Below are 16772 nucleotides of genomic sequence, written 5' to 3' on the forward strand. Positions count from 1 at the left end.
GGGACTGACCCGATCCCATGCCACAGGCTGCTCAGGCGTACTTGGGGTCTGGGGTGCAGCTAGAGGGCGCTGAAGGATGGTCTTGAGCCATGAGCCCTCCCAGCCTGGGAAGAGGGGCTACCTCCCTCCTCTCGGACTCCGTGCAGGGCGCTCAGATCATCCTTTTTATTCAGAGTTGGCATGGGCTGGACACGGAACTCATTCGGCTGCACTGCATGCTTTGCATGCAGGTTTGATCCCTCAGCATCACAAGGTGTGGCCCCAAAAGTAGGAATTTCAAAAGCTAGAGGCCCTCCCTCTGGCCTGAGACTTGGGGCTCCTTTGTCACAAAGGATGACCAAGCTCCTTGGGTCCAGGTTCTTTCTGTCATAGTAGCCCCTCCAGTTAGCATATTTTGTCTCCAAGGGCTGCTTCCCGCCAAAACGGGGGGCAGGTGGGCAGGCCAGGTCCAGCTCTGGCTTTGGAGCTGGCTTTGGAGTGGGGGGTAGAGCCTGGGTCGGCAGTCAGCAGCTGGGCTCCACGTAGTTCCCAGGGAAGAATCCAGTTCCCTCGGAGCTGACGCCCTCACACCAGCCGTCAGAGTACCGGCGGGTGATGCAGATGACGGTCCCCTCTGAGAAGGAGAGCTCGTTGTCCTTCTGACGGGTGTATGGGTACAGTGTCACCACTGCAGGGTGGAAAGAGAGGGGGTGTGAGAGGCAGCCGGGTAGAAAGTGTCTTGACTTTCTAGTTCTAGCAGTTAATGCTAAGGCAGTGTCTCTGAAGGCTCCCGGGTGAACGTTTGCTCAACTCATCAGGAAATGTGTGTATGGGGGGGGGGGGGGGGAAGAGGGATGAGATTGTTGGTTGACTTCTGGAGTGGGGGCGCCCGGGTCCACCCCCAGAACCAAGTACCTTTCTCCAAGTACGATTCTGGGACCCAGCTGGGCTCTTCATTCTCAAAGCCTGGTGGGGGTGGAGGCAGCAGCTCAAATCCATCAGCATCCAGGGCCGGGGGTGGAGGCAGGTCCAGAGGCGGGGGCAGTTCCAAGGCTAGGGGAGAGCGGAAAGGCTGCCGCGGGGCACCAAGAAGACCCCCCCCCGCCCCCGCACTCACCCCTGGTGGATGTCAAAGGACAGCACCCCGCCACCACCACCGTCACATAATGCGATTCTTCCCAGCCCCGCGGTTCCCTTCCGCCCCTCCCGCCCGGCCTCCAGCACGCAGGCGCCCAGTTGAGCAGGTCTGGCCGCGCCCTGCAGGAAGTCAGGATCTGACCCTCCCAAGCCGGGACGTGGTCACTTAACCTCTTCTCGGCCCCCCGGGGTGGGGGGGGGGCGCGGGCGGCTCTCAAAAAGCTCCTCTTGGGGCGGTTAGAGAAGATGGGATTGGAGCTTGGAAGCCCGCGAGCTGTCTGCCGCCTCCCCCCGCGGTCAGCGCGGCTCCTACCTGGCGGGGCGACTGCAGCGGCGGGCGGCGGGCAGGCGGGGGGCGGTGGCGGTGGTGGCGGCGGGGCTGCGGCGCCGGGCAGCGGGGGCGCTGGAGGTGACGCCTGGACCCTGGCCGGGAGGACCCCGCCGTCGGCGCTGCTGAGATGCGAGAGAGCCGAGGGAGCGGCGCTCAGCGGGGTCCTGGGGAGCCCCGCACCCCCTCCCCCGTCCCCGCACCCGCACCTGGGGCTGGGCTTACCCGACGGACGCCAGGGACGAGGCCGAGGAGGCGGCCGAGAGTTTGCCGTCGGGCACCACGGGGGGCTGCACCCGCTCGGGGATTCGGGGTGCCCTCCTGGGGGGGGACGGACAAGGGGTGTTGGGGGCTGGAGCAAGGCAGAGGTCGGGGCCCGGGCACGGGGCGCTGGGGAGGTGAGCGTTGGGAGGGGGGTGGTCTATGGGATGGTGGGGGTGGGCTGGCCACGAAGCCTCACCCCAGCGTGGCGGAGGCGGGTGCGGCGGGTGCCTTGATGCTCTTGCGAGACAGGGTCCCGGTCCGCGACAGCTGCGTGCTCAGATCCTGCGGGGGGCGGGGGGAAAGCAGGGGATGGGACTGACATCTATGGGGGACCCCAGGATCACCACCGCCAGGGTCCCCTTGGGAGGGGGGAGAGGGGCAAAGGGAGGCGAGAAGTGGGAGGCAGAGCCCGCCCTGCAAGTTCCCACTTTCACACCCCGGCCCCCTTCCCCCATCCGCTCTTGCTCACAGCCTCGCTCTGGGCACCGAGTCCGCAGCCCCACGGAAACCTCCAAGTGCAGACACCGTCTCGCGTCCACTTCCTCTGTTTACCTCCGCGGCTGCAGGCCCCACCCCTTTCCCCAGACACTGTAGACCCCTGCCCCGCCCCATCCCCCCTCAGAGCGGGAGCCTTGGTTCCCAACGCAAAGGAGACCTCAGCCCCAGCGCCAACTGAGCTGGGAGTAGGGAAAGTGAAACCGGTCAACACCTTGGGGTGCCCTACTGGTCCTTTCCACACCTGTGGAACTGGCTTTGGGGAGCTCAGGGCAAAGTTTAGAGAGTGCAAATGACTTGGGGTGCAGCCCCACCTGCAGTGAGCCCCAGCCCCCATGGGTGTAGGGGAAAGGTGTCCTCTGAGAAACTTGCCTAAGACTAACTGAAGGGGCTTGAAGGACTGAAGCTGGACCTGCAGGGAAAGATGAGAATAGCTGACAGATGGTGAGACTCAGCGATTGAAGCAGGGAGTGTTAGGATGCTGTGGGGGTCGCTGACATGGGGGGGGGCTTTCATCTGGTCTGGGCCGTGAAAGTGTGGAGACAAGGAATTGACTAGAGGCGCGTGTCCACCTTCCCCCACTTTTCAGGAGCTGGACCAAGAGGACAGGGGGAAATGCTAGTCATGCCTCTTTCCTCCTGTCCCCTTCCAGTGCCTGCATCACCTCCCTTCTCCCGAGCAACGGCTTCTCCTCGGGGTGACTGCTCCGTGCATTGACCTCAAACCTCCAGACAGAGGAAGTTGCTGTTCACATGTGGCTGGGGAGAAGTTCTCATGCATACCCGACACCCTCTCTCCTCCCTCTTCCCCTTCCTTCCACACACCCAGCACCCATGGCGGGGGAGGGCTAGTACGTGGAGGCTAGGCTCAGCAGCCAGTCACAATCTCTGGGAGAGGCCAGTTAGGCGGTGGTTTGTGAAGGACATTCATTTATATGGGGCCAGGGATGGGGCCAGGGCCTCATACATGCAAGGCAAGGGACCAGAGAGACGGGACGGTGGGTAAGGTGCTTATCTTGCTGGCGGCTGGCCCGGGTTCAAACCCCACCCATCATCCCATATAGTTCCCCAAGCACCACCAGGAGTGATTCCTGAGCGTAGAGTCAGGAGTTAGAGGGTGTGGGAGCACAACTGGGTGTGGCACGAAAATTGAAAACACAAGCAAGGCAACTGCTCTACTACTGAGCAGCATCTCTGACCCTTCAGGGATTTCTTTTCTTTTCTTTCTTTTTTTTTGTGTGTGTATGGAGGGTGTTGGACCACAGTTGATAATACTCAAGACTACCAAATAGTATTCAAGGCTTATTTTTTTGACTGTGCTCAGGGATTCAGGGATCACTCCTGATGGGGCTCAGGACCAAACGCAGTGTGGGGGAATAGAACCAGGGTTCTATTCCCCCACACTGCTGCATGTATGGTAAGGTCTTAACTCTTATATTACATCTCCAGCTCCACCATGAAGGATTTTTTAAAAAGTGTGTGTGGGGGGGGGGGGGGGGGGAACAGAGTGATAGCACAACAGGTAGGGCATTTGCCTGAGGCTGACCTGGGTTCAACCCCTGGTACGCCACATCATCTCCCAAGCGTGGTCAGGAGTGATCCCTGAGTGCAAAACCAGGAGGAAGCCCCGAGCACTGCCGGCTGAAGCTCCAAAACAAAAAGCCAAACCAAAATAAGTGGGGAGGAGGAGTTCTCTAAGGACTTGCTTGGCGGTGTAGAGGGATTTAGGGTGATAACTTTAGGGAGTAAGCAAAGAAAGGAATTGCTTGCAGGTGACACAAGAGAACTGAGGGCCAGGAGAGGAAGAAACCACGACGGGGGAAGGGTGAGTATGGGAGGAAGAAGAGAAGAGCTGTCCTGGTCTTCTACCTTGATCCCGTGGCCAATGTCATCCAGGCAGCCAAAGTTGAGAGGTTTCCTGTAATAGGGTGTGAGGGGAGGCAGGCTTTCAGGCGCAATGATTTTCTGGCCAGGGGGCAGCCGCTGGACCATCGCTAAGGTACCGATCTCCCTGCGGGCCACTTTGTCCTTATGTATGCTCACCATCTGCAAAACAGGGTTTGAGATTGTGGGGCCACTGCCCCTTCAGGGAAGAGTGGTTAAGTGACTTTGAGGGTGGGGCAAGGGACCAGGGGAGACTGTGAGGATCAGAGAAAAAGAATTTTGTCCCCAGGGCCACATAGCATTTGGCAAAAAAAAAAAAAAGGTAACAGGGGAAGGATGGAGCCACTTTGGAGCAACTTCCTGGTGGGAGAGAATGAGGGTTATTATTAGCTGAGCGGGAACCAACGGAAAAGAGAAAACAGGATTGCTGGGGTTGCTGGGAAAGCATTGGAGCACCAGGTTGGCCAGGGGGCAGCCAGGGAAACTGGGGAGGGGGTACAGGGGGGTGGGGCTGGATTTTCAGGGAGAGGAAAGTGAATTAATTCCTCTGGGGACGTTCGAGTTCTCCATCAAAACACCAGCTTAGGCGGGGCAAGACTCCAGGCGGGGGTGACACGGAAGGACACGCCTGTGGCAAGCACATGGGTGATGCGTGGGCTCAGCACATGTGACTCGTGGGGCCATTCCTCTGCCAAGGATCCAGGAAGGAAGAAGGAGGGTGTGTGTATGTGTGTGTGTGTGTGTGCATGCGCACAGAAGGTGGGGGGCACTGTGGGGTGGCAGTGTCCCTCCACCCCAGGACTAAAGATGACCTTGCCAAGCAGCCCTGATGGGGCCATGTTATTGAGTTGCTGCCTGTGTTTGCAAGGAAACAGGCTCCAGCCAGTTTTCATTATTTATTTTGAGGGGCCCCACCTGGCAGTGACTGGGAGCCATGGCAGAGCTGGGGATTGAACTCGGGGTCCCCACACACATTAGGCTGGGTATGTGCTCTGTCCCTTACCCCTCTCGCCGGCCTGAATGTGTTTTGGTGTTCCGTTTTTCACTTTTGTGATGTTGGGGATTGAACCCAGTTCTCTTGTCTGCCACTCACATGCTTTAGTATTTAGTTTTTGAGCCATACCCTGCAGGGCTCTGGGCTTCTTCCTGGCCCTGTGCTCAGGGGACCATAGGTGGTACCAGAGATGTAACAAAGGCACACACAAAGGCAAGTACCATAGCCACTGTACTGTCTGTCCAGGCCCTCTCTTTGGATTGAGCTGCATCCTGGCCCTGCTTCTCAACACCCCTGGTAGAATTTGGTATGCACACTGAAAAGGGAACTGGGTTAAAACTCTGAGCCTCAGAGCTGGGACAGCGTTTGCTGTGGGTGGGAAGGCAGCCTTTGGACACAAACGGAAATGGGAAAGACTTGGAACTTGTTCCAGAAGCTTCCCTGCCCTGTTTACCTGGCTCAGCGTGCTCACTCGGGCTTCCACCTGCCGCAGGCCAGCCGCCTGCAGGTCCAACATGCGCAGTGTGTGCCCAGCCAGGTTGCCCACCTGGTAGGCCACGCTGGCCAGCGCCTGGGTGGTGAAGGCCATGGTCTCCTCCAGTGCCTTGCGCTTGTCTGCAGCCTGCAAAACACACAGCCCGGCCTGAGTGGTGTCTCCCAGAGAGCCCTGGGGTGGGGGTGGGTGTGAAAGAAGTGGTCCCCCTTTGGTGCTGGAGGAAAAGGGACCCCTCCACAAATGTTTGGGCCAAGCAGTGGGATATAAGGAGTCTAAAGGGTCAATGGTAGGAAGGAAAGAAGGCAATGCCCACCGGATTCCCCAAATTCAAAAGCAGTTGACCAACCTCAGGCCCCAATCCCAACTCCAGTGGGGTTTTTGGGGGTGGGGGAGCTGTGAATTGGGCCTGAAACAGCAACCCAGGTGGCTCTTTTGTCTCTGGCTTCAGTCAGCAGGTTGGTGTTTGGGAATCGATAATCGTGTCCATTTCATGGACAAGGAAACTGAGGCCCAGAGAGAACTGACTTCATGTGTTAACTCATCCCTCCAATAGTTTGCCAGGAGACACACAGAATCAAACCCAGATTTCTCACTGCAGCATCTGCGGGCCCCAGAGGCATGCTGCTGCCTCAGTTTCCACCCTCCTTCCCACCCTTACCTGGTACCGGCCACCCCCACTTATTTCTTTGCACCAGAGGCCTAGGGGCAATGTTCTAGATCAAGCTAAGATTCTTTCCACCTCAGGACCATGAGCTACACTTCTTTCCAGAATCTTGCTTCTATGGGGAGTATTTAGGGGTGATTCCCAGCTCAGGGCTCAGGACCCACTCCTGGCAGTGCTGGGGACCAAACCCAGAGCACCCACAGCCAAATTATGTGCTCTAGCCTTCTGAGCCATCTCCATGTCCCTAGAATCCTTATTTGCAAGGGGGGGGGGGGGTCCTCCAGGCTGTGCTGAGTGGCTGCTTCTGGCTCAGAGCTCTGATGTTTGGCCTATGGAACTTTCCTCCAGCCCCCAGAAGCCTCTCATTAAGTGTCAGCATCTCAGAGACCCTGTACCTCTGAATGGTGGGAACCTCTGAGTGCGCCCACCCCTGAGTAGTGCCCCCTGCTGGGATCTCCCCAGCCCACTTCAGCCCACTTCTATCGCAACTTGCTCTCTACTCTTTTCTTCAAAGTACTTAGCCCTAGCAGGAGTTTCTTATCCCTTTGCTCATTATCCATCCCTGCCGCCCCCCTCCCCCCGCCTCACTCCCCTTCACACACAGACACTTAAAGGTAAGTGCAATGAGGGTAGGGAGCATGTTCATCTTATTCAGGTCCTACGCTAGAATAACACCCAACATACAGACAACACTTAAAAATATTTAAAGTTGGGGGACGAGGAAATACTATAAACGGTGAGGGTGCATGCTTGGTATATGCCCAACTTGGATTTAATGCTGGCACCACGTGATCTCCCAAGCACTAGCAGGCACAGTGCTGGCCTAGGTCTCCCCGGAACACAGGGCCTGAGCAGCCTTACATCCCAGAACTTCCGGTGAGGCTCCTGGAGCTCCTGAGCCCCACTTGGGAGGATCAGAAGCAAACCAGCCAGCAAAATATGAACCTGGGGGCCAGAGAGAGATAGCCCAACAGGCTTTACATGGGGAAGGCCCAGGTCCCAGCACCAGATGCTCCTCGGCACTACCAAGAGAGATCCCAGAGCACCAAAGTAGGAGCAGCCCCTGAGCACTGCCAGGTATGTTTAAAGTAGTGGGAGAAAATACATCTGGGAGCTAGAGAGATTGCTCAACGTGCAGGAGTACATGCTTTGAATGTGGGAGGCCCAATTGGGATTCCCAGGCCCCTCCCCCCACGGTCCCTGAGCACTGAGCCAGGAGCAGCCTCCAGCACTAAACTGAGACTAGACCCCCAGCGTCCTGGGTGACCTCCCAATCCAAATTAAACACACACACACACACACACACACGCATTTGTGACTTGATTAATGATTTGGATGTGAACCCAAATACTTGCTGGGCATCTTCCTTCCTCATGCCAGGCACTGTGCCAGAGCTGACCAGAGTCACACTGCCAGGCAGTGGTGGAGGGGTGCCCAGAGCTGCAGAGGGAGAAGAGGTTTTGCTCAGCCTCAGGTCCGAGCATGGGGGCGGGGGCCACTCTCCGGTCATCTGGTCCTCCCAGCAGATGGCCTGCATGGCTGTGCTCGTGACTGAGCCTTCCTAGGGCCAGGGTGGGGGCAGGGCCAGGCCCAGGGAGCAGGGAGGCAAGACAGAGGACAGAGGACAGATTCGCACTGAAGTCTTGCTCAGGCCCTCGGACACTCCTCGGGGCGAACAGGTCAGATACTGTTGGAGCCAGAAGCTGAGAGCCGGGACCCTCCGAGCGAGCCTTGCCATGTGGGCGCTAAAGGAGAGACCCAGAACTATGGACAGCCCCTATGGCTCTCCCTTAGGGACTCACCCTTCCTTTCTTTAAAAACATTTGTCTTGGTTTGGGGGTCATACCCAGAGGTGCTCAGGAGACAGTGGGTATCAGGGATTAAACCCATTACCCTGCTTGTAAAATGTCTAGTCCATTGAGCACGCTCTTGTGTTTTGTCTGTCTTAGTCTTATTTGCTCGTTTTACCGGGCTTGGGCCACACACAGCTGTATGCAGGACTCACTCCTGGCAGTGCTCAGCTGTGTGGTACTGCACCTGCACACAGATTGTGCTGTACCTGTTGAACTGTTCATTCTTTTCTTTTTCTCTTTTAATGTAGGGGGATTGCTGTTTATTCAGCCTGTGATTAGACCGATTGAATTGGACATGAACATTTTATTCTTTTTTTTTTCTTATTTTTGGGTCACACCTGGCAATGCTCAGAGGTTACTCCTGGCTCATGCACTCAGGAATTACTCCTGGTGGTGCTTGGGGGACCATATGGGATGCTGGGAATCGAACCCAAGACAGCCAGGTACAAGGCAAATGCTCTACCCGCTGTGCCATCGCTCCAGCCCCCACATTTCATTCTTGTTCTTCGTTTTTAATCTGTGGTGCTGGGGATCATACCCAGGTCTTCATACACGCCAGGTCAGGGCTCTGCTGGCCACTGAGTCACAGCCCCAATCCTGTTTCTCTCATTTGCCTGTATCTCAGCGGTGGAGGTAACCAAGAGCCGTGAAAAGCGGCAGAAACCACCGCAGACCCTTCAAACCAGAGAGGAAGCAGGTCTGGCTCTCAGTCCGGATCTTTTTCAAATGGGGGAGGCCATAGGGACCCAGTGCCAAGCACTTTCTTCTGTTTCGGTCTCCCCCTGGGCTTGTCACTGCCTCTCCTGGGCTGCCCCTCCCTGGACAGGTGTTATGGTCAGCCCCAGCAGGAAGTGTCTTCTCGGGCCTGGCTCCCCCAGGCTAGAGCCTAGACCCCCTCCTGACTCTGGTCTTAACCCAAAATTAAGTCTGAGGGACAAGGGATTCCATGGCGACCACTTCCTCTTCATGCAAATCAGCCCATGTGCAGACTCCCCAGGCCCTGACAGAGGGCACCTCGGGGACCCCAGCCTGCCCTCCCCCACACCCCCTGAGTTTCCTGACACCTGCTTGGGGTGAAGCGGGTGGGGTGGGGAGGGAAGGCGAGTGTGGGAACCAAGCCTTATTTAGAAGTTCTCACGAGTGTTTAGACCTCTGTTCCCCCAAAGTACTGCTAGCGCTCACCACCAACACGCCCGCCCCCAGGAGTCTGTGGAGAGGCTTCTTGCTGCCCTGGGTGTCAGGGCTGCTGCCCTGCCATGCATAGGCTCCTTAGCTGGATGTGCCTTCCACCCTTCCGCTAAGGAGGTCTTCATCCTCATCCTCATCTGATTTGTTTTTATATATTCTTACGTGGGAGGCCACCCCTGGGATTCCATACATTATTAGAACATTTAACCTGTGCAATCACCACAAAGGAACATGTAAGCATCGGAAGGGAAACCAGCCCTGGGGCTTATGAGATTGCTCAACAACACGCAGGAGTGGCCGATTGGAAATTAGAGTCACAAACCCGGCATGTACAAATGAGGACTCAGCTGAAATGCCCGAGTCACTGGAGGGTGAAAAGACTTGGGTGGCGGGATCGGGGGTCAGGATATGCCTCTCAGAGCCCAGAGAACGAATCACATCCCGTCTCTCTTCCATGGACAAGTTGGTCCCTCAAATCTGCACAGGCAGAAACTGCCCCTGGGGGTAACATTTCTAGATCCTGAGGGAGAGGGGTGGGTTTCCAGAGTTTGGGGTTCAAATCCGGCTTCTGCCAGTTGCTTGGAGACCTTCAAGGGTTTCCAAACCTCTCAGAACCTCAGCCTCCAAGTCAAAGTGGGGATGTCTCCCCAACCAGGGCTGTCTGAAGGCACCTGGCCTGCCTGTCTCTGCTGCTTCCCCACAGGCACCTTTACCCCTGGTGACACTTTCTTTTTTTTAATTTTATTTATCTATTTATTTATTTTTGCTTTTTGGGTCACACCCAGTGATGCACAGGGGTTACTCCTGGCTTTGCACTCAGGAATTACTCCTGGCTGTGCTCGAGGGATGCTGGGAATCAAACCCAGGTCAGCCACGTGCAAGGCAAACATCCTACCCGCTATATTATCACTCCAGCCCAACACTTTCTTTTTCTTTTTTTTTATTTTAAGATATATTTTTTAAAAATTTTTTATTAGTGAGATACCATGAGGTACAGTTGTAGACTTACAAATTTTGTGCTTGGGTTTCAATTATACAATGATCAAGTACCCATCCCTCCACCAGTGCCCATTTTCCACCACCACGGATCCCAGTATCCCTTCCACCCCCTATTCCCCCCTCTGTGGCAGGGCATTCCCTTTTGTTCTCTCTCTCCTTTTGGGTGTTGTGGTTTGCAAAAGAGGCATTGAGTGGCAATCATGTTTGGTCTATAGTCTACTTTCAGCATGCTTCTCCCATCCTGGGAGGATCCTCTCAACACCCTTTATTTGGTGCTCCCTTCTCTATCTGAGCTGCCTTTTCCCCTAGCATGGCCCAACACTTTCTTTTTAAGGTGCAGATAAGGGGCTGGGGGCAAATTAACCATGAGAGAGCCCAGAGGTCAGAGAGGCAGGCAGGTGCCACCGCCAGTCTCCTACATTTCCCAAGCTCTGTGTCCCCACCCCTGCTGCCGTTCCCCGCCTCCTTGAAGGTCTCCAAGCAAGGAGGAGAGAAGGTCCCTTGTCTCACCAGGTGCTCATGAGGGTTAGTGAAATGACATGGGGGAGGGGGAGCTTTCCCCGGTGCCTCTCCCCCTAATCCAGAAATACACCCCCCGGCCCTCCTGTACAGCAGAGACGGTGGTTGAACAGCATCACCACCTTAGTCATTTGCTCCCAGCAGTCCTGGGTCCTTCCCCTGTCCCTGTGCCAGGCCCGAAGCCTGGTCTGTCTGCGTCTCTATTCTCACGGGTCCAGCTCAAATTCTCAGAAAGGTTGGACTGTCCATCTGACATGTCACCCGGAGTCGGCCAGCAGGGAGCTGGGCCTGAAGCAGCGCGTGGGAGGGTTGGTCCAGACAAGCACCTGTCCTAGAGGCTGGACTCTGGCCCCTCAAGAGGGGTAAGGGAGGGGAGGAGGGGTGTCGGGCCTCGGCGGCCCTGCCTACCTGGACGTAGTTGTCCTCACAGTAGTCGGCCACTCGCAGCAGGGAGCTGTGGTTGCCCCGCAGGGCCTCCCGGCCCGTGGGGATCTCGAACTCCTGCAGCTGCTGCAGTTCGGCCATGGTCCCCAGGTCTGGGCTGGCTCCCCGGGGAAGCCGCGGCTTCTGCACCTCCCGCGGCCCTCGATTGGTCGTCTGCTCTTCCCTCCTCCGGCTGCTTCTGGTTTCCTCTAGGGGAGCGACCCAGAGCCGCGCGCTCGCTCCTCCGAGCAGGCATGCCAGTCCCGGGCAAGAGGAAGTCTGTCCCGACGCCCCGCGCCTCTCTGTCCCCTGCTCGGAGGAAGGGGGAAGCTAGGGGCCCCTTTGGGGGCCCAGTCCCCCAATCCCTCCCAGCAGAGGAAGCCAAGGGTTGGCGGCTGTGATTGCTCTCTAGACCGGGAAAGGAAATTGTTGTGGGGGGTGGGAGAAGAGGAGGAAGGGGGCTGGCCTGCTCCGGGGGGTGGGGATGGATTTTCCACTCAGGGAAAGAGAGGAAAGGGCAGAGGGTGGGGGCTTCCTTGGGAAACACAGGGATGAGTCACCGAGGGACGAGGGACAGGAGTGGACGGGTAGGATATGGACATCGTCAGCCGGACTTGGGCGGTGGAGGAGTAACAATGGGAAAGCGCCCATAGCCGCCCAAGGAGTCGGGTTGAATGTAGGAAGAGCTCCAAGAAGCGCACTCTCGCCCGTCTCTGGAAGCTTCCGTGGCTCCGAGAGCTGGCGGACATGCTCCCAGCCTCGATGGACGTAGGGTGCGATGAAACAGGCCCAGGTCAGCAGGAGGCACTCAGAGCCGGGAAGGACTGGGCTCGGAGAAGGTTCCGGTTCCAGATTCACGGGCGGTTTTTAGATGCAGCGGTGAAAGGAGCAGCAAGCAGGTCTCCAGAGGTAGGCGCTGTGCTTCCTACATGAGCAGGACCAGAGGCCCTCCAGGGACCTGGCGGACAGAGCTCAGATTCTTAGATGCCCCAGAACGAAGAGAAAGGGACCTGGATCTTGGAAGGGGAATTCAGCCTCGGCCCTCCTCCTCATCTCTCCTGCCGCACATCCTGGGGAGAACACCGGCTTCCTATCTGAGCAGACTGATCCCCAGTTCTGCTCCTGGATGGGCCTTCCTGGTGGAGCGGGAGCTGGGGGTCTGTGAAGCAGCGTTATCCCCTGCACGGTCCCTCGAGCAGAGAGAAAGATCAGCATGTCCGCCCTGTGCTGGGGACGATGGGGGAAACCCACTCCAAGGGCTTCCGAGGAGGCTGGAGGCAGCAAAATGTGGGCACAGGCATTCAGTCTCTACTGGCCAGCATCATGAACAGGAAAGGTATTTTTCCCGGGGGAAGGAATGACGGTTGAGTAGGGAGAACCTTGACAGTAAAATCAAAGACCTCCATGGGGCCAGGGGCACAAAGATGTCTGGGGCCAGGGGAGTAATGGGGCCCCACCAAGCTGCAGGAAGGGGAGGGGCCATGAACAGGGCCTCAGGGTGAGAACTGGCCAAGAGGAACCATTTGGGGTTCCCTAAGCCAAGGGGGTCACTGGGGAGCAGGGGGCAGGGCAGATGCCTTGGGCCGTGTATCTCTGCTTTGGTGGCACTCTGAGTTTGGCTACTCAGGCCGAAGGATGGACTTAGGACCCTGAGCCTATGATCAGCTTAGGCTGCGAAAGATTTGGGCTTCCCGACCATCTGCTTCATCCAGAGACTTCCAGCAGATAAGGAGCTGGGAGACGCCAACACCATCTTCACGGGGCCGGGGAGAGTGATTTGAAGTGCGTTCTTCTCTGGCAGGTGAGGGGCTGAGGTTGCCCTGGGCTGGGGTGGAATCTTTGAATCAGTGAGTTTAGGCATCGGGAGCCCATGGTAGTGATGCTGCTGCTCTCCCATGGTGGTGATGCTGCTGCTCTCAGTAGCTGGTGAACGGGGACGTGCCGGAGCAGCCAGTGTTGACTAGGGTTCTTTCCTTAGCACAAGGATCATCTAAGATACATACTCTTGGCTGAGGATGTGGCTGAGGGTAGAAGCCGCCTTGCATGCACAAGTCCCTGGGTTCCAACTCTGGGCAATGCACACAAACGCACGCGTGTGCACACACACACACACACACACTCTCATATATGCACACACACGTACACATGCACACACACGTGTATACACATGCACACACACACAAGCATGCAGCATACACAACACTGCATGCACACACACACGCACACAAGCATGCAGTATACACAACACTGCATGCACACACACACACACATACACTATTTTACCCATTTTATAGGTGAGAAAAGAATGACTTAAAGAGGTGTGTGACGTACCTAAGTCCACACCACATGAAAGTGGCAGGGTTGCAATAAATGCTGAAGTGTGGCAGGTTCCAGATCCTCTTCTCTTAACCCCCCAGGGGATGCTCTGGACAGGTCCTGGAGTCAGGATGGAAGATTTCCCATTAAGTGCCTGCCATAGAGGCAGGCAGGGGGTAGGAGCTGGGAGGTGATGGGAGGAAACCTGGGGACACTGGTACTGGGAAATGAACACTGGTGGAGAGATGGGTGTATGACTAAAATCCAATCATGAACAGCTTTGTAATGGTCTATTTCACAGTGATTCAATAAAAAAAGTTTAAAAAAAAAAAAGGTTTCCAACTAGTGGTGGGATCAGTGCTGGAACACTGTGTGTTTAAAACTCGACTACAAGTAACATTCTATATTATGGTGTATTAATTTTTAAAACATTAATTAAAAAAATAAAACAAAATAAAGCAAAAATATCTTGAAACGGTACCCCAAAAAAGTTTTCTTTGTGTATTTCTGCAAAAGAAGAACTTTGCTTCCCAAATCTTCCTCACAGAGATCAACTCCATGCCCTGCTTCCTTTTTCCTTCACAGATAAGCCCTTGTGTGAGGCGAGGTGACTGCCCCTCGCCAGACCTCAGGCAAGGGACGGTGAATAACCGTCCTGACAGAGGGACCTGACAGGGAGGAGGGTAAAGGTTGAGGGGTAGAGGTTGGGGTGGGGGGCGGTGTCCAGAGGAAACTGCCTCCTCAGCTGTGGAATCCTTGCCAGGCCTAGGTTTCTGCAGGCCAGAATGGCCCAGGACCTCAGCGAGAAGGAGCTGCTGAAGATGGAGGTGGAGCAGCTGAAGAAGGAAGTGAGGAACCCAAGAGCTCCGGTGAGGCCACTCCTGTTCCCGGTTCTCCTCAGGTTCCTCAAGGACTTGTGGGAGGAAGTACTGGTGGGCCGGTGGGAGCTTGGCTCTGGGCAGCAGAGGAGCTGCAGACTCGTCTGGGGGTGAACTGAGATGTGGAGACTCTGTGAAGTGCCGAGTAAAGAGCCTGAGGCAGCTGGAAGGCCCCTGCCCCGGCTGGCTGTCCCCAAGCTGGTCAGCCTCTGTGGTCTCGATCCTCACACCTGTGTGTCCCCTTCAACTTTCTCTCCCCAATCTACTGGAACCCGGTGTTTTCTCAAATTATATGGAAACACAAGCAAGAGCTGGAACCTTCCTTTGTAAAAATTTGGGTGTTTTTTTTTTTTAATTTGGTTGATTTTCTTGGGCCGCAGTCAGCAGTACTATTCCCAGCTCTGTGCTCAAGGTTGCTTCCAACTCAGGCTTAGGGAATCACATGGTGCAAGGGATGGAACTGAGGGCTCCTGCATGCTAAGCATGAACTCAGCCATGGAATTATCTCTCTGGCTCTCCCTCCTTTGCTTTCCCACAGATTTGTTTGTTTATTTTGGTTTGCTTTTTGTTGTGGGGGGAGGGGTACACCTGGAGATGCTTAGGGCTTACTCCTGGCTCTGCACTCAGGGATCACTCCTGGTGGACTTAGGGACCATATGGGGTGCCGGGAATTAAGCCCAGGTCATCTGCATGCAAGGCAAATGCCCTACCCGCTGTACTATCGCTCTGGCCCTGTTTTCCCAACAGGTTTCTAAGACTGGAAAGGAAATCAAGGAGTATGTGGAGGCCCAAGCAGGAAATGATCCTCTCCTCAGAGGCATCCCGGAGGACAAGAACCCCTTCAAGGAAAAAGGCGGTTGTGTCATCAGCTGATGGCACCTATCATCTGGGTGGCTGTCCCCCCACTCACCCAGAACCAAATGTCCTGGGACACCCCCAGGGGACCAGTGACTTTTCACCTTCTTGTTGTCACAGGGCGAGGGAGGATCCCTGTACCCTTATGCTGTGAATTAACTCCCCAGTACCTCTACCCAGGCTATCTCCCATTATCTCCTCCAACCACAGGCTTCCTGAGGACCCTTCTGGAATGATGAAGAGAGCTTTCCAGGCTCAGCAGCTAACACCCTGTCTGGTGGCATCTGGAAAGCTTGCCAGAGGGCAGCCCTCAGGAAACGTCCTCCTAGAAACCCTCCTGAGAATAAGAGTTTCCCACACACCCTTCCTGGGAATAAGAATTTCCCTCTTAGTTTGAGCTCAGGGTCAGAGTTGTCAGGGAGGATCCTTTTTCTCTGTCTCATGTTATACCCTTTTGTAGGTATACCCGTTTGTCCTCTTTCTAGTCATTCTAGATGGCCTGATGATGATTAAAGAGTGTCATTTCATGATCAACCAGTCTCTGTCACATAATTGAGTGTCCATTATGGACTGGCATTAGGGGTGATGTAGTGAACAGGACTAACTCGGCTCCTTCTTTCATGGGATTCAGCAGAGAAGACATAAACCAGTCCCCAGTAGATTTGTAAGTGTGGGAAAGGGAAGTGAGGGGTGCTGTTTGGGGGCTGAGAGGCCAGAGAGGAGTGTATGTGTGTGTGGGGGGGGGGGGGCGGGGGGGGAGGGGAGGACTTAAGACTTAGGGAGGGAGAGGGATCAGGTTCTAAAGGAGCTTTCCCTGAGCCTGCAAAGCGCTTTCCTCTTCAATCTCAGGCTCTGAGAAAGCTCTGGAGGCTGCTGGCTTTGATGCACAGAAGAAAGCTGGGATCCTGCTAAGGACTGGGAGGGGAGACGGGCTTCAGTGCTGGAAAACAATTCCCAGGCCCATGAGCAAGGAGGTCACCCTCTGAAAGGGCCCACAGACACGCACCCAACAGAACTTCAGCAGCGCAAGAAAGAGGTCTGGGACAGAGGGGCCACAGGAGGGCCACCTGGCTCAGCCAAGATGGTGGGCACGTTGCATGCCCGGAAGAAGGGCAGGAAAGCCCTCCAGAAAGGTGTGCTATTCCAGGGCTGGGTCCTACAGGGTTCAGTTGTTAATGGGTGGATGGGTGACAAAACTTGCTGAAGGGGCAACATAAACAGAGTTATAGGAGTGGGAGGGGAGAGAGGAGAAAGCACACAGAGAGAGACAGACAGAGTCCAAATGCAACATCACCCAGATTGACATGTTGGGAAATTAACCCTAGATTTGGGGATATGCTGAGTGTGACCTCAAAAGTCCATGGCGGCATGGCTGCTTGAGGGTCAACCAATCAAGAGACATGATCCCTAAAGGGTCAAGAAGGAGCTTTATGGGACCGAGTGATCATACAACAGGAAAAGTGTTTGCTTTGCATGTGGCTGACCTGGGTTTAATCCCTGG

The 16772-nt window shown here is 55.7% G+C and overlaps 2 protein-coding genes across 3 annotated transcripts; one reads left to right on the forward strand and one right to left on the reverse strand.

Annotated features, from left to right (window-relative positions):
• Nucleotides 1-183: 183 nt before the first annotated feature.
• On the reverse strand, nucleotides 184-11614 carry ABI3 (ABI family member 3). 2 transcript variants are annotated; one of them, XM_056127616.1, is made up of 8 exons: nucleotides 11208-11614; nucleotides 5535-5702; nucleotides 4072-4248; nucleotides 1905-1990; nucleotides 1670-1765; nucleotides 1430-1566; nucleotides 895-1032; nucleotides 184-667 (listed from the first exon to the last, which is right to left on the reverse strand). In XM_056127616.1, the coding sequence occupies exons 1-8, from the start codon at nucleotides 11322-11324 to the stop codon at nucleotides 504-506; spliced, it is 1083 nt and encodes a 360-aa protein (XP_055983591.1). In that variant the 5' UTR covers nucleotides 11325-11614; the 3' UTR covers nucleotides 184-503. The 2 variants fall into 2 exon arrangements, with proteins under 2 accessions (XP_055983591.1, XP_055983590.1); XM_056127615.1 differs by having other exon boundaries at nucleotides 1430-1569.
• A 1181-nt stretch (nucleotides 11615-12795) lies between these two features.
• Nucleotides 12796-15771, forward strand: GNGT2 (G protein subunit gamma transducin 2). Its single transcript, XM_056127907.1, has 3 exons — nucleotides 12796-13023; nucleotides 14302-14407; nucleotides 15164-15771. Exons 2-3 carry the CDS (start codon nucleotides 14324-14326, stop codon nucleotides 15287-15289), a joined length of 210 nt encoding a protein of 69 aa, XP_055983882.1. The 5' UTR covers nucleotides 12796-13023; nucleotides 14302-14323; the 3' UTR covers nucleotides 15290-15771.
• The last annotated feature ends 1001 nt before the right edge of the window (nucleotides 15772-16772 follow it).

This window comes from Sorex fumeus, unplaced genomic scaffold (genome assembly GCF_029834395.1).
Source record: "Sorex fumeus unplaced genomic scaffold, SorFum_2.1 ptg000063l, whole genome shotgun sequence".
NCBI lineage: Eukaryota > Metazoa > Chordata > Mammalia > Eulipotyphla > Soricidae > Sorex > Sorex fumeus.

Bases quoted from the DNA above. Each gene is read 5' to 3' on its own strand.
- GNGT2 (XM_056127907.1), top strand. From the start codon at position 14,324: ATGGCCCAGGACCTCAGCGAGAAGGAGCTGCTGAAGATGGAGGTGGAG. The intron at 14,408-15,163 runs GTGAGGCCACTC...TTTTCCCAACAG, and splicing joins TGAGGAACCCAAGAGCTCCG to GTTTCTAAGACTGGAAAGGA.
- ABI3 (XM_056127615.1), bottom strand. From the start codon at position 11,324: ATGGCCGAACTGCAGCAGCTGCAGGAGTTCGAGATCCCCACGGGCCGG. The intron at 1,766-1,904 runs GTGAGGCTTCGT...GTCCCCCCCCAG, and splicing joins CCCGCCTCCGCCACGCTGGG to GAGGGCACCCCGAATCCCCG. The intron at 1,033-1,429 runs GTAGGAGCCGCG...GCTCTCCCCTAG, and splicing joins CGCTGCAGTCGCCCCGCCAG to CCTTGGAACTGCCCCCGCCT.